This window comes from Buteo buteo, chromosome 1, assembly GCF_964188355.1.
Source record: "Buteo buteo chromosome 1, bButBut1.hap1.1, whole genome shotgun sequence".
In the NCBI taxonomy this organism is placed as follows: Eukaryota; Metazoa; Chordata; class Aves; order Accipitriformes; family Accipitridae; genus Buteo; species Buteo buteo.
Window position 1 is genome coordinate 43,011,428 of NC_134171.1, and position 17,405 is coordinate 43,028,832.

At 36.7% G+C, this 17,405-nt stretch overlaps 1 protein-coding gene across 3 annotated transcripts in view; it reads left to right on the forward strand.

The window, feature by feature from the left end:
* SH3RF1 (SH3 domain containing ring finger 1) overlaps positions 1-16,360 on the forward strand; it is a 90,392-nt gene extending 74,032 nt beyond the window's left edge. For all 3 annotated transcript variants that reach the window (XM_075028741.1, XM_075028760.1, XM_075028751.1), the window contains 5 exons: positions 241-411; positions 574-833; positions 4,349-4,707; positions 6,782-7,116; positions 13,690-16,360. In XM_075028741.1, the coding sequence (XP_074884842.1) occupies positions 241-411; positions 574-833; positions 4,349-4,707; positions 6,782-7,116; positions 13,690-13,858 (1,294 nt within the window). In that variant the 3' untranslated portion in view covers positions 13,859-16,360. The remainder of the gene's footprint in view (positions 1-240; positions 412-573; positions 834-4,348; positions 4,708-6,781; positions 7,117-13,689) is intronic.
* Positions 16,361-17,405: the final 1,045 nt, after the last annotated feature.

Genomic DNA, 17,405 nt, shown 5'->3' on the forward strand with positions numbered 1-17,405 from the left:
TTATTAGAAGTATTGTACATTACATTAAAGTGCAATTAGGAGGATATTCTTAAAGGTCATTGTTTCCCTTAATATTGCCATAACTTGTTTTAATATTGTAACAGTATGTTGGATCAACCAATGCATAACCCTTTCTGCCATGCCTTCTCATCTCTGACTGAACTCTCTCTGCCAGAAAACACAAGTGATGTTTTCAATTGTTTTAGGTTTATCAATTGCATCTACTTTCCTGTCTTTTAGGTATATTGCTATATACCCTTACACTCCTCGAAAAGAAGATGAACTGGAACTGCGGAAGGGAGAAATGTTCTTAGTGTTTGAACGCTGTCAAGATGGCTGGTTCAAGGGAACTTCCATGCATACAAGCAAGATTGGTGTTTTTCCTGGAAATTATGTGGCTCCAGTTACAAGGTATATTTTTATACAAGTGTCTAAATAGTTTATCTAGTTTCAAGTCCAAAATGATTCTGTTCTTGTATTTAATGCTAAAATTGGATAATAGAAGACCTGCAGGTTTTAGTAACTAGCTCTTTTTTCAGTTGTGTTTTAGTGTTTTGCTTTTAATTTTGGCAGGACAGTGACAAGTGCATCACAAACAAAAGTTCCCATGTCTACCGCTGGCCAAACTGGACGAGTGGTAACTATGGTCAGCCCTTCCACTGCTAGTGGAACATCTCAGAAGCTCCAGGGGAATGGTGTGGCAGTGAACTCCAGCACAGTACCCACAGCTGTGGTTTCTGCAGCACATATCCAAACTAGTCCACAAACCAAGGTCCTTATGCACGTGACAGGACAAATGACAGTCAACCAGGCTCGCAATGCAGTTAGAACAGGTAAAAAATAAAATAAAATAAAATAAAATAAAATAAAGCTTTTTATGTGTGGTAGACAAACTGTAGGGTCTGTCTGGGCAAGTGGCTGGAGTCAAGGTATGTGTAAATATGTGTTGGGGTTTTTTTAAGGTATTTTTTATGTCATTTTTTAGAGTTGAATGCTTTCTGGAATGACAATATATCTCTCTGAATAGTTGAATCTTTTATTATTTTCTTCTAAGCAACTGTGTGTATGTACATACTCCTACTGTTAGGAATTTATATGCAAGTACTTTAGGTGGAATTTTTTTTATTCCAGCAGTATCTGGGATGGGGACATTCTTTGAGCTTCCCCACTCATATGCAATTCTTATAGTAATAAAAGTGATAAGAACGTCTGAGTCATAGCTTATTTTTTCATGTTAACTGCATAACAGCTGCAGATTGCTTTGATTTAGCATTCACTTTTAAATTATCTCCTAATATCTTTGAAGACCTTTAGCATTCATTCCTTCTTCTTTCTCAGGTCTCTGTCTCAGGGTTGGTCCTTAGGCATTCCAGTTTGTTCTCTAACCTTGACTGCAACTCCTTTCAGCTTTGACTCTGAAACACTAAGGCTATACTGGCTTCAAGATCCATACAATCTATGTCATAAAATTCTATATTTCTGACAAATATAACTCTGCCTTTACTGTCTGGGGCAGGCCACATCATAGTGAAACATGCCTCCTTGTTATTTAAACCCAGATCCAAAAAGATTGATAGTGGTGTTTTCAGGAGTTTTTGTTTACCAAATCCATGCACTCCTCTGTGGATTTGCCAGGCTAGGAAAATACCACACAACTGGAACCTAATCTGTTGCAGTTGCTCCTAGAGCATCAAAAGAAAAGAAAAAAAAAGAAAAATAAAACAAACCTCCATTTCAAACTATCCCAGTGTTCCCTCTTTCAGCCTTGAATTTGGGGCCTAAGATCTCTTGGCTGAGAGAGTCATGACAAAGGCTTTTTTTAATCACGAAATTCTTACTGGCAGAGTAGAAGAGAAAGCAAAAGATGCAAATGGTATTCTCTGTTATCCCCTTAAGGATGACTGTTTCTTATGATCTCAAGATCCATAAATTAGCGCACTCCCTCTTCAGAGTCATGCATCTCCTAAAACACCCTGTGCATGTTCATATGTCAGCACCAGGTTTGCTTTTGGAGGTAGGATATGTACATATGTCTTTAGATATTTTATTTTCTTAATTGGCCCCATATTCCTGCAGTCTGATTTTACGCTGGAACAGATGTGATAGTCCTCTGTAACAACTTTATTCTCTACCTTTAAATAAAAATAACCAGGTGCTATTGGCAGCTGGTAAGAGAAACTAAGCAAAGCATCTGTACTTTCCTGCCTCTCAGACATAGGTGGTTTCTACTCTAAATCATTCTTTCAAGCTGCCTAGAAGTTTGCAAGTATCAGCACAAAGGAGAAGGCTCTGGGCTCCAGAGGCCTTTCTGTCTCTGCATCTCTGCACCACTGTCAAGATGAATAAGCTCTTACAGTTTCATTCAGCTGGAAGACATGACAGCATACTTCCCACCAACTTTCAGGTCCAAAATGGAAAAATCAAAGAGGCTGCACTCTCTTCACAGAGAACTTAGCATTGGATTGTGGTGTAAAGGTGTGCAGTTCGGTCACAAGTACAGATCTGTCCCATCTAAGGGCCTGAGAACTAAAGCAATAATGGCTTATGTTCAGATGGTACCAAGAACTTTGTAGTCAGCATCTGAAATGTGATCATCCTGAGCTTTCCCTAGTACCTTTGCTGAGTCTTACTCTCTTGATGAGGCTTCACAGATCGATGCTGCATTTTGCAGGGCTGTTCTTCAGTTTCAGTTTAGCTCAGGACTTTGAGGACCCTTATTCAAATGATCTTAGTGAGACATTGCTTGACATCACCCTCACTGAGAGGGTATGCATTCTTTGATGGAAAGAAAATGTATATTCTGCCTATTTCATTAAAGGATGAACTATGTGAAAATAGGGTGACTTGAAGCATTTTTCCTATGGATTCCATCAGGGATAAGAAAACAAAACCAGAAAGCTATTCCATGTTTGTACTCCACTGATTGCATGTAAGTATAGTCATATCTTGAAGAATAGCAGCTACTTGTAAGAAAACTGACTTTGTCTCATGAACAGAAGGCAGTGTTAATAATTATTTGTTACAAAAAAACTTGCTGCACTCTCCCCATCTTCCTTTTTGAAATGTTCATGGTACTTAGACATAGGAAGGGTCTGCTACAGGGGAAGAGGTTATGTATCAAAAAATAGACATAGCATTTAGTGGTGCTTTTTTTTAAGAAAGAATTTGTGTTTCTTATCATAGAGATTGTAATTGGTTATAATACTGTTGGATTGTTATGTCAAATTTGTGAACTTTGTTGGTCTTCTCTAATACTCTGTTGATGCAATCTAACCAAATTACCAGGGGAATTTGTAGAGAGCAGGATAGAGAGAGCAAGTGCTGGAGGCTTGATTCCAGGATATCACTTATAACAAGCCCCAAACTCTAATTAGTATCTGAAAAATCAGATTGAATTGATATGTTTGAGACCTACATGCACCAAGCTAGAGGGATACTTAGATACTAAGTTTCAGAGTATTTGAAGGAAAGAGGCTGGGCAGCACTGGAGTGCTGCATTTTGCCTCATTATTCAGTTAAGATGTCTGCACTTCATACCACCCAGTGGTACAGAGATACCCAAGCTGTTGAAATGATCCAAAAGCATGTATGGTTGACCATGTAAGTATCATAGCAGTTTTGCTTCTTGGAAAGGGTAAATTAGTTTATGCAGAGCTCTGTGCTTTGCAGCTAGGCTGGAGCCCAGGTTAGTGTATTCAGCCTGGTGCTATTCTCCAGCTTCCAGTGTAGATGTTCCTTTTATTTCACAGGGGTATGAGTAAATCCCCTTCCATATTTAAACATCCCAAGAGACAATAGCTTACATTTTCAGAGAAACTACTCATAGCAGTAATTGCCACTGTACTTATTGTTTGAAAGACCCACTAAATCTGTTGTGGATTTTGTGAATAGTTTAGGGAAAACATTCCAATTATATTTTTAGCAGTTTCTATAAGGAGTGTTTCTTGCAACTTTGTTTTATGTGCCCTGACAACTACACAGCATATTAAAAGGAACAAACAAGTCCCAGGCAGTATTTAGCTAGCTCTTACGAACTAAAATGTAATCTTCACTTTGCATCTCTGTCTGTATATGAAGCATTTTGCTTAGCAGCTTGAATTTCTCCACAATAGTTGCAGTGCTGTTATTCTTCTGTTGCATACTGGTGCAAGTATGGTAGCATATGCTTTTTCTTGTGAGATAAATTTGATGCTGTGTAAGCTGTCCTTACAGTAATATAAATGGAAGTTACAAAGGTAGGAAGGAAGCTTCTTATGCCTCATCCGCTATAACACAGTGGCTGTACCTACCTCACTTTGTGTTTCTTGTGAAAACATGAAATCTCCTACATTTTATGCTTTTGTTCTAGTTGCTGCACACAGTCAAGAAAGACCTACGGCAGCAGTCACACCCATACAAGCACAGAGTCCAACATGCCTTATTCCTGCAGCTGTGATCATTCCCCACCACTCTGTTGCCTCCCAGCAGCTCCAGCCCCAGCTTCCAAATACTGCTGCTTATGTCACGGCTGTGAATGTGAACCGCTCAACCATCCCACTGGCATGTGCAGCAGCTTCTTTGAATTCTCCCAACATTGCTGCTTCGTCTTTGGAGGGAGATGTTAGTGGAAGAACTGTAAACACTCACCCTGGAGCTCCTGCATCTCCAGAGAGTGCTTTAGCAGCTGGTGGAAATGCTGCTGCCAGTAAAGCAGACAAGGATGGCAAGGTGGGTAGAGAATAAAATCATTCCCTTGAATTCTCCCATTTTCATCATGCACACTTTTAAGAGATCCATATTTTTTTCTTACATTTGCTGAGTAGCAGCATTGTAAGGTTTTTAAGACTGAGCCTGAAACTCAGGCAGCTGTTTTGTGACTACAGCTATGGGCAAATTTATTCTGGGCCATACAAGAGTAATTTAGGATGGGTAAAATACAGAGCAGACCTTGGAGAAGGCCTAATATGGGGTAGCAGGTTCATGCCTTAAGCAGGAAAAACAAAGGGTGAATGGATGAAGTTCAGAAGAACTATTAGATTGACTGTTGGAATTTTTGGAATTTTAAGTATTTTGGTTTTCTTTACCTGCAGTCAGTTTCCTGAATAGTTTAGAAAGTTGTATGGTTAGCAAATGTTATCAGTAAGTATCTGTAAACTAAAAAGCCTGTAATGGAAAAAAAAACCCAAACAAACAAACAAAAACCCATGAACTTGTGGGAACATAAAAAGTTCAGTCTAATGAAATAAGCCTAATATTTAGTGAAAATCAGTTTTCTTTTAGGTTGCCTTCCTTTTAAGCAGACACACTGAGAGATTATGAAAAACATATTACCAGTAGTGTTTATTGGACAAAAATAAAAAAAAGCATGTAACTGTCTTTTCTAACTGTTGACCAGTAGAGTCTGTAGTGATTCTGCTTTCCTTCCTTCTATTTGAAGTGTTTTCCTCTGTGTCTAAACTCATTCTCACTGTCCAACAAACCATGTGATTATGTTATATATATTGTAGGCAGAAACATTCCTCCAACTTTCTAACTGGTTTTGTTTTACAGTTGTGTAGTTATAATTTTTCTTCCTCCTTTTGACAACTTTCTTTACGTCTCAAATGTTTTAGACTTTACCTTACTACTCTTCAGCCACATGCACTCCTTAATGAAGTTTATGAAAGTTTTAATCGTAGGCTGTACACTAATCTCACCCACTTTTTAATTACTTTTGTTGATTATTGTTGAATGGAGGTACTTAGAACTTTGTTTTAAAATTGCTTTAGCCATAGCTACTGAAATCAGACTGTGGTGCCCTTAGGCAGGGCTTTTAGAAAACTTATAGTTTAAGGTTAAAGGTGCTAACATATTTGGACTGTTAGTTTTTTTGAGCTTCTCTTTTTCTTTCCCACTTGCTAGACAGCAGTTCTTTGCTGAACTAGCTTTAAGTTATTGGAGACTTGGAAGAAGGACCAAGGATTTTTCATTCACAGTTCACCAATTCCACTGCATCCCAAGCTATACTGAAAATCTCACATTGCTCATGCTTTTCTCTTTCTGTGGTTAAATAGCTTATTTTTGTCTCCAGGGCTTACAATCTGGCACCTCTCATAAGCACTAAATTCACTCAGTCAAAGGGTTGGTAAGAAGATCACTGCCACACCCCTTTAAAAAACAGACAAGAAATACAAAAGCTACTTAAATAATTCTCTTCAGGGTAAGTAATAGTCTTCAGGGATTCCTGTCTGGACAAGCAAAAAGAATGTTTACAATTCTCCCCTCTAGCAGAGCAGCAAAACACAATACATTCCCCTTGTGGCACATTTCTGTTAAATCATGAAGGTCTTCCCTTTACTGAGGGAGGATAAATAAAAGACACTTATCTAAACAGCAGCCTCCAGGGCAGACTTTTCTCCCTCCTTGGTTTGAAATGACTCTTTATGCCTTCCTAGAAACTTCCACGTTAACGAAATGTTTTACTACTTAGATTCCCATTGTGGGAATCTTAACTCCTCACTCCTTTTTCTAGACAACCTTTTGGGCCAGTGCCACTGGCTTTTAAGGTAAGCCTTAACTTAACTAAGCGAAAGGACTTAGCTGGTTTATGGTCTAAATTACTTACTGTTTTTCTCTTTAGAATTCTAATAATTATCTTTCTCTTTTATAATTTTCATAATTATCTTTTGTAATTTGTACAATCTCAAATATCTCCTCATAATTTACCAAGTCCTCTCTGATCATGATGCCATCTATCAGAAGACAGTGTTCAACTCTTCACAGGAGACTTGTTCTAAAATGAGGCACTGCTTTTGGTTTACAGAAAGAAAAAAAAGGTTTGCTGAAACTGCTTTCTGGAGCATCCACTAAACGCAAACCTCGATTGTCACCTCCAGCATCACCAACACTGGAGGCTGAGCAGGCAGCTGCAGAGTTAGCCCTGCAAGGTGCGGTCGGGCCAGAGCTTCCATCAACAGGTGGTCACAGCAAAGCTGGATCCTGTCCCACCGACAGTGAGGTCTCTGGGCTGGCACAGGAGACACCGCATCGGAAAACAAGTTCTCTGGATTCCTCTATTCCAATAGCACCACCGCCTCGGCAGCCTTGCTCATCCCTGGGTCCGGTCCTGAATGAATCCAGGCCTCTTGTCTGTGAAAGGTAAATTATCCTACACAGCTAGACTCAGGCAAACCAAGAAAAAAAATCTGCTTTCTGACACTTGCAGTGTATATTAGAACTGCTTCAAAATGCTGAGATTTTGTAGCAAGATGAAACTTTTTAAAAAATGCTTTATATGCTTATCAACCAACACTCATGTTTGTTTACTTTTTGTGTTACTTTGAGGTTTTGGAATGAATAGACACTCAAATACGGTGATCACAGGTTTGATATGAGAACTGAGGTAGATAAAATAGGCCTCCTATTTGGCAAAACATGAACACGTTATATTCTTGGATTTACGAATATCAGGTTAGTCCTTTAAGGTTATTAGAAGTGCATAACTGCCAACCTAAATATATGGTGAATGAGATCCTTATCGATGAGTAGGCTTAATATGTGATTTCTTGAGCTGCTGCAAAGATACTTTTACTACCCAAATGCCCCATTACTGTGCACTCTACATAGCAAGCTCTAGGGCAGCCTCTGTGTCCTGGCAAGCGAGCCTGAAAAACACATAGTTGTCTGGACTCTGAAACTGCCAGGCAGTTGCTTTAAAGTTCCATCACTTCTTTTGTGTCCACCTACTATTTTCAAATTTCCAAGTCCTCAGTAGATTGCATGGACTGTGAAGAAAGTGGCAGTTTCTAACTACTGTCTCTCTATTATTCCTGGTAGTAGACAAGCAGTATGAAGAGTGTCCTAGGATTTCTTTTGCAGTAGCTGCAGGATTGTGGCATACAGAAAAAAAGTGTGGAGTTGCAATGTTAACAGCTGTAGGACTGAACTGATTCATGCCGACTATTGTAGACTTTGTTCTGATACTATTAACTCATGGTGTGTGGGCATACCATTGTACTACCAGAGGCCCATTGATCTTAAGCTATATTCCTTTAGTAAGAGCCAGACAGTATGTAAGTTTCTACTTTGTCTTTTATTTTACTTCTGTCATACCTTTAATATTTTCTAAAAGGTTATTACTGTTTCTATGCAGTTTCCTTGCAGGAAATCTCTATTTCATACTGGATTTCTGAAGTAGTTTTACACTTAGAGATGGAAAATAAAATCTGAAAGACTTTTCTGTAAGAATAACATCATTTATTTTCACATTATCGTAAGTCTGTTTGGCACTGTAATGTGTTTTTATACTTTGAATGTGAAAATAATATCAAATTCATTCTGGCATGACCAGTGGCTATCTGTGTAAAGCTATTTGCATTATCACAACAAGTAGTTTTTTCACTTCCACGATGGACATTTTTTTCTCAGAACTACTTACAGAAAATGGTGCTGTACATTTTTATTGATCTTATAATAACATACACTCAAACATTCTTTTTACTATATCTCTGTATCCTTACTATTATTTAAGTGATAATTGCTACCAAAGAAGTGCTACCACAAGATCATTCTCCCTGGTAGTCCTGCAGCATTGTTACATTTTGGTCAGTGTAGCTAGACAGAATTTCATCTGGGTTCCCTTAGTCCTTTTCAGGGCAGGGTTAATGTTTTTCCTGCTGATGTTCTCTTGTCATGTTTCCATTTCCTTAGGCCAAATTGCTTAAAGTATGTTGCTTAATAATACTTACTACTTACATTGTACTCAGTATTTTCAAAGTAATTTATAAGCGTTGATTAATCTTCATGAGTCTGGAAGAAGGGATGGGTAAGAAACATACTGATGATGCAACAGTATCTTCAGTGAAAATTTGGGGTTGAGGAGGAAAGTATTCATGAGGATAAGCTCAACAAAAAGCTGAATAACAGAGAAATCTCCTGCTAAGATTATTCTGCTCTTAAGTGTCACAATTCCAATCACAGGCTATAATCCGACTGGAAAAAGAAGCAGTACTCTTTCTATTCTGGCTCTGGCTTCGCAGTGTAATTGTTAGTCTTCAAGTTTTATTTTCAAAGGTGACTAGAGGATTTAGGAGTCAGGTTCTGCTGATTATTCTGCATGAATTAGGAGCAAAAGTAGCTTGCTCAACTCTGGAAAGCACTTGAAAATGCTTTGAAATGTTCCTGTTTTGGATATGGAGTTTTGCCCAAACCCTTTGCTTCCTTTAAGATGCAATATCACATTTTTACTCTAATCCCACTGTTTCTTCATTGACTAGAATTGCAAGTTGTCCTAGAGTATGTCTTTCCTGTATGTTCTACAGAAAATTGGAAATAAAAATTGAGAACTTGTTTCCTATCATACAGAATAAATGGATGGGCATTTGATTTGTTGGATAGCAAACAAGCTCTTTGTGACATGGATTTACAGATGGATAGTTAATATCAGTGGCGATTTCGCTAAAGGAAGGGAAGGTGATGACGCTCCCTTCCATCTTACTATTGCAGGTCTTCTCTGTAGTTCCCATTCCTGTATTCACTCTTCTGTGAACTGGGTTGTTTGCTCACTGTGGTCCATGGTCTTTCATATGTTCCTTGTATAGAAGGAGCAGAGAAGTTAAACGTAAATTTCAGCCAAGCCTTGCTTCCAGTTTGTAGCAGTTTGGAGAGTTCTTGTCACCTGAGATTTTGCAGTGGTGTTCGGTCGTTTCTTCTGGTTCTCCAGCCAAGACACAAGTTGTGTGATTTTTTTTATGTTGATGCAGCACTGACAAAGCCAAGGATCACTGTCTTTTCATTATAAAGATAGACCCAACTCTCTGCAATTCCCAGAGGGAGCCATGTTATGCTATGAATACACAGTAATTTGTTTATCTGAGGGGTTCAGTTTTTTCCATGACAAGGGGTAAAAGAATTTTCCAAACTCTTTTTTATGAACTTTCTCTTTTAGAGGGGAACACTGATTAAATAGCCTTAAGTTTTACAGTAAATATACAGCACTATAATAGTAAATTTCCCAGCACCCCACAAGGGTGTTAAAGACCTGAAGTTAAACCTAAATACACATCACTGCATATCCTAAACTATAATATGAATCCTTCATCCAGTTACAGTGAAAGACAGCAGTAATTTTGTTCTGTAATTTTATCCACCACAAAATGACCAGTGTAACATCTGCTTGTAGTGAGCAGGCCAGAGGCTTTAGAGGGCAGCAGGTTTTATCACATCTGGCAGCATTTAATGCTGTTAATTAAATGCTGAGAATCAGTCTGCCCTAGATGGGCACTGATCATCTGTAGGAGTCAAGGCACCTACTCAGCAGGCAGGAGAGAGCTGCACAGCAGCAGGGCATAAGTGAGCTGAAAAGTGAAAATTCAGTGCAAGAAAAAGAAACTAAAGCAAGAAGTTGAATAATAAGTATGAATTTAACTTGTATAAGAATAGTAATTCCAACTTTCTGTGTTTTCCCCAGCTAAAATTATCTGCATGTGAGAAAATATTTTTATCCACTTGGTGATCAGTAAAATCACAGATAATTGTCCAAAAATCAACTACAAATAGCTGGGAAGAAAAGCGGTATTTTGTGTCTAGTGAAACAGAAGCAATGAAGAAAGGGTGAAACACATGAAAGATATAATCTTTTTCATGTTACTGAAAAGTGTGAGAAATGCCAATATTAAAAATGAAAAGTAGAATGGAGAAATGTGAAGACAGACCACTGCTGCCACCACCCCTCTCCTCAAAACAAAATAAAAATAAAAATTGCAAATACAAAGTGCAAAAGCATTGTGGGATACAGCCAGACACAGACACATTAGGAATAGCACAAAAGAACTGATGGCAAATATAGGGGCTGCTTCTGGGAAGATAAAGTACTTTCATTCTTATAATATTAATATTTTATCACTAGCTGATTAAAAATAATTAGGATAATATTTTGAAAATTAATGAAAAATACCGTAAGACAGTCAAAGAAAATAGAAGGAAGAAAATGTATACTGTGCAGCTTAGGTGCATATAAGATATTATAGATTAGGTGACCACAAAAGATCTGCAAATTTGACCTTCAAAAACATTTGCAAATTCTGAATAGGGAGATAAACAAGGAAGTGTTTTAGAAGATTCAAACATGTGGGAACGAACAAGTTTTTCCAAAACATAGGTCATGCTTAGTAAATGTGATTATTTTTCTCCAGGGACCTGGCAATGAACTTTTGAGCTGAAGCATAAGCTTTTTACTCTGCATGAAATTGGTACTTTTGGCAGTATGTTGTAGATGATGAAATAGGTAATGGAAAAATAGATTTTGTTCCATAGCTGATCAAAGGTGATGTGAGTATACAGCTGTGTGAATGTGTGATGAGTCTGGATCTGATCACCTCTATTTGGGCAAATAGAATTTGTAAAATGTGGCAAAAAAAATTTGATGGCTTGTCATAACAAAAGAAGAAGGAGATGTGATTTAAAGGTGTAAAGCCTTTGGGTTTCTTCTCATTAAACATTGAAAAATGTAGTAAACCAGCATTTTAACATGAGGGATGTTGTGCTTTTAGACATTAGATTACAAGATGGATATCAAAGTAGTCGGGAAGCTAAAAGTTAAGAAGAAGCACTAAATTACTGTAGGGTTGAGGGAGTTCAAAACTGTATGGAAAGCTCAGGAGAACTGTATTTCTGCGCAAGTTGTTAATCCTCTAGGGAAGGCAAAGAGAAGATGGGTTTTTCCAAAGCTGTTGGTTTTAACACTCAGGAGGCATATCAAATCAGGAGAGCATAGCGGTTACTGACAGACAGCATTAGAAACTGAAACCAAGCATATTTCAAGTCAAATGTTTACAGAGCAGGATTTGACAGAATGCAAGGTAAGGCAGGCAGGTATTCTTTCTTGAAACCCATTTTTTTAACGGCTTTCTTTTGGATAAAACTAGTGCTATGGGTGTCTTATGTAGTGCACTGGTTAATTTTCAGCCTGAAAGCAACCTGTTTATTGCAATAGTAGGAGTTCTTCATAGCTTTATTGCAGTTCTTTATCCTTTACTATTTTGTCCTGCCTGAGTATCTCAAGTAGGTTACAGTCTTAATTGAACTTAGTCTATTAAAAATGTTTGCTTCTTATGTCCTAAGTTGGCATTAAAACCCATATTTCCCACAGCAGAAGTTAGTGCAGGCATCTGCCATGCTGCCTGGGTTGAATGAGGAGCATTCTGAAGCTGTACACTAATAAATCTTATAATTGGCTTGGTAACTTCTATGAAGTGTGAATCTAATAATTCCAGTGCTCTGAAATCTGGGGATTGTCATAACTGAAACAAAGTCATAGTTTATAAATCACTGATAAATAAAACTTGACAACTGATTAAGTCCTAATATGATTTGCTATACATAGATTTCCCAAGAGACTTCAATTATTTACACAGTGCTGCTACTCTTTTCTGAATACTTTTAACTATATAAACGCACTTCATTTTTGGTTTATATGTTCTTAAGCAGAATGTACTACTATAATATACAGTATCTTTCTCTGTTTCAGTACTACAGAATTAACTTGTATTATTACGTGTGTATTAAGCTATAGTTGGTATTCCATCCTTTACTAGAAGTATCCTGTTATTTTGTGTTTTCATCATATTGTTAATTTATCTTAATCTATTAGGATCATAAATTATCTTAAGATTACTGAGATAAGAATTATCTTAATCTATTAAGTAATATGTAATCTTCATGAGTGCAAAGTGTTCTGATTTTAACAGGAAATTAGATTTTGTCTAACAGATCTCCTAGCACTGCATTTAAGGCTCTTAACCTTAGAAACTTTTGAATTCTACAGTCAGCCATGGATTCTACTTGATTTCAACATGCAAACATTATTGGTTGTGTAACTAGAAACTGAGTTATAATATCTATCAGAAAACTTGATCAAGAAGTTGATGCAATTGTCTACAGAGCTGTAACACTTAAATTTTAGGTTGATGTGAACTCAAACCATGGTAGAAGAGATTGAGTGGTGTTATGCATGTTTAAAAATAGAGATAGAAGAGTGTAGCCTCTTTTTAATGTGCTCATATTTGAAAAGCAATTTTAATTTGAAAAACTGAAAAAATATACTTCTTTGTATCAGGTGCTTAAGAAAATTGTTGAGTTGAACACTTCTAAAAATGTTTCTTTGTAATATAGTAGTAAACAAATTGTGCAACTGTGTCCAAATAAGATGGTATGCTTTCTATCCTGAAAAGTTTCTAAGATAAACAAAAATAATTTAAAACAACAATGCAAATTAATAGGTTTTGTTGGTTGCTGCTTTTTGTTTTGTGCCTTTCCTTAAGAGTCTTCCTTGGGATAATATCATATTAAACATACAGTTGTAAAATTATGCCCAGTTACTGCTGTAATGCTACGATTATTGCTGAGTCATGCTGAGTGGAAGAGTCTGCAAATTTATATCCAAAAATATGTTTACAATTTTCTCCTGCTATTTAACCACTGTATGTATTTTTACAGGAATCTTGGTGAAAAAAACTTGATAGGAGATGCGTACATTTGACTTAAATTCAATACGTTGCTATTGTTATTTTCTGTTCAAGTTGTACTTAATTTATAAGTTGTTATGTACTCAGCAAATTCTTCTAGGCAGTTTCCTGTTTTCATAAGTTTTGACATGGACAGGAATATTTTTTACAGCATTGGTTTAAGGAAAAAAAAAAACCTAAATGAAGGGTTTTTTTTCTAATTACACAGGTACAGGGTTGTGGTATCCTATCCTCCTCAGAGTGAAGCAGAACTTGAACTTAAAGAAGGTGACATTGTTTTTGTACACAAAAAACGTGAGGATGGCTGGTTCAAAGGTACTCTGCAACGAAATGGAAAAACTGGCCTTTTCCCCGGCAGCTTTGTAGAGAACATTTGAGAAGATTCATTCCAAGAGCTTCAAATCATACTGTACTGTAAAATAGCACAAATATTTTACCAGAAAAAGCACAGTCATGAAATATTTTCAAATGACTGTAATGTAAACAAAAATCTACATATTTTTACAGTGTCTATAGCACAATTACACCAGCGAACAAAGAAGATGAAGGCATCTGCTGGTTTTATCACTTTGGATTCTTAAGTGTGATGTGTGCCTTGTACTGTCTGATTTATTACGTAGAGGAACTTCCCCCCCCCCCCCCCCCAGTATGTTACATAAATGAACAATTGTTTACAAGGCTGTAACTAATTTATTCTTGGTTTTTTTAAACTTGAATTTTGTGTAATAGCTAAAAGTTCTTGTGACTATGATTTTAACAAATTATTAATTTATGAAAGAATAACTAAGGGGAAGCTGGATTCTCTCCTTATGAGCAAGCAATTATATCTGATAAAGAGCCTCCCATTTATCCTCTGGACATTTTTCCCCTGCTGTGTCTGACAGTGGAGTAAGTCTGTTTTACGAGTTAATGTTGAGTGGTGGTGATGTGGCGTCAAATAGAATTTGCCAAGTGGGGAAAAAATATGTATTTTGTTCTTTGGACGGAGAGAAAAAAAAAAAAGTCAGTGGTGTTCTTGAGTCTAGTTGTACTTCTTCATAAATCACCCAAGCAGAGTAATGTTTCCAGGAGGCAAAGATGTATGTGAACAACAGAATAAAATTCAACCATCTCAAGGTTAGGATCATCTCAAGGTTAGGAAGGAAGAAATTTAGGAGTGCCAATAAGAAATTCCCTATACCTTCTCTTTACGTAATAACTTGGCTATTTGAGCAAAGCTTAGCTTTGTATATTTGGCCAGTTCTTTGGGCATTTAGCGCTCAGGATCCAACAAAATTGGAAGGAATGTTAAAGCCCAACACTTAGAATGCTTATATCTTGAAAACATCTGTTTGATAAGACTGAATATAAAAATAAAATTATAAGTTGTACTTAATGTCTAAAAATGCCTAAGAAGTGTAATTTGCTGTTTTCTTCTCAAACTGATCTGCATGGCCAAGAGATGTTTTAAAATGTCTGAGCAATAGTGGTGGTAAGTGATGCACTTGTGTTAAAGTAAAAGGCTGTATGAAACACTGTGAAAACTTTACTAACTTCTTAACCATTGCTACTTTGGTATGTTCTGACCTTTTCTTTGTCTTGCATGTGTTACTCAATTTCTGCAGTAATATAACTGTGCATGGTTGGCATTTTTCATTCCAGTTTCCTGTTGCTGGGTTATTTTGCTCTGAAAGTTTCCCAAAAGCCACTTGACCAAAACTAGTGAGCAACTTGCTTTCAACCAGAGAAGGTGTCCAGTGTTTGAATCATTAATAAAATATTTTAATGTCCTTGCAGCTAATGGATATAAAGAATGCAGCCAGCAAGAAAAGTGTTGTTAGTCTTTCAGGGTTTTGTTAGAGATTTGACACTGGTGAACACACGCTACTCAGCTGAACTTTTTATTTTATTGTTTGATTGTAGCAGTTTAATGGTGATTTTTTGCAAGACACTGAGCACTGTCATCTCTAGTTAAATCTGATGTAATTTGGCTGTTACTCAGCACTTTACAAAGGGAAGCCAGTAGTGTGATTCAGTGTCGCACAGTACACAGAAACAGTGATGAAAAGGTACAGAGTGATGTGTTAAACCCTTATAATTTTTTTTGAAGTTATACATTGAAAAATATCAAATGTTAATGACAAGGAGTTCTTGCAATATCAGGTAGTATCATGATGGTCTTAAAAATAAGAAAAAGTATATCTATAAATATATTTAGTTGGACATGACAGCATTCCCAAATTAACCATCTCTCTGAAACACTGTATAATTCAGTTTTTGCATTTTTAAATATTTTTAAATAGTTTACTTGAATATTCATGTAATATATAAAGGTTTTGTGAAATGAATTTTAGTTAGAAAGAAGCTGATTGTCAGCTTTTGTCAGCATAAATTGGCACTAGTGTGTCATAATATTCTTATTTTGGAAAATTTAGTGCATTTTATATTAAAGACTACTAAAGGTTAATTTTTTTCTATCTCTACTCTCCCTATTTTAAACTAAGTGACTAAGGTACCTCTATTAATAGAATTTCATGGTGTAAGGTCAGTTAAAAAATCAGCTGTTAATCCAATAGTTCTTTTAGATGGAATACATTTTTAATTGATTTTTTTTTTAACATTAAGTAAATGTTTGTAAAAAGGGCTTATTACATAGCAGTGCAACAATGACAAAAAAGCAGTTTATCATGCCTTTTTTGTGATCTTTTAGTGGTTATTTTTTGGTTTTGGCTTGGGATTAATTCAGTGTAGAAACAGACAAACCCTGTGCATTTGCTTTGTGTAATTCCATGAAAAATTTTGTAAGGTATTTTATATCTATGTTTGAAGTCCAGTGAATGTTAAGTGTTTGATTTACTATGTTAAACTTCCAATCCTAATAAATATTTTCTTAGCAAACAGCTAAATCAAAATGTGTATGCAAACATTAAACATAAATTACTTGTAAAGAATTTGACAATAAAATTACCAGAACTTAATTTCAGCATTCATAGGAGGATATTTCTGCTAATAGAGAAAAAGTCTTCAGATTCCATAATGTTGGAAGTTTGGAATGATGAATATAATGCAAAAATTGTAGAGAGAACTGAGGATCTGGCTGATCTTTTCTGCCTCCTTATTTCTGCAAGTAACTTCAGAAGAGGTAGGTAACTTCCATCTCAGTCTGATTATGACTGACTAGTTTCGTCTTGTCAACAGCATATCAGGTGCATAATAGTTATAAAGCGCTTTCCCTAGAGGAAGAAGTGTCTAGTGTAGTGGATCTTCTGTGTGTATATTGGGGGATAGTCCCTAGCCCTGAGGGTGAAGCATCTACCCAAACTTTAACTGAGAGCAAAAGCGTTTGGTGGTAAGAGACTCATTTGCCCTGAAGAAGTTTGCTGTGCACAGCAGTCAGACAGTAACTGCCTAACTAGGAGATCTTCTTGATTTGAATGCAGTTGCATGTCTACTATATACATGTGGCTGCTGGGAAAATGGTAGAAAGTTAATCCTAAAAGTGCTTGCAAAAATGTTTAGACTCTGTAAATGTTTCAGCTACTGCGATAGACTCCGTGCTAGTTAAGACTGACCAGATTTTGCTAGCAGTGAGTGATGCAGCATTAAGTCCTCTCTGTAAAGAAGGAGCATCAAGTCTAACTTTCCTAAATTGGGGGGGGGGGGGCGCAACATGATTTGTAGAAATGCAGACTAGAGAATATAGAAAAGCAGCTTTATTTGTTTTTCAGAATTGTGATCTGACATCAGTGCGTCCATAGGAGAAAAGTACACGCAAACATCATGGCTGTGTAGTAGAAGTAAGACTATTTCTTTGGGTTGGGGTTTTTATGGTATTGTAATTTTTGAGTAATTCTAATATGTGTTTTAACATTTGGCTTGCCAAAGGTGCCTGCAATCCTGTTCACTCTCACTTCATTACCTCTGCCTTATAGCAGTAATGACAAT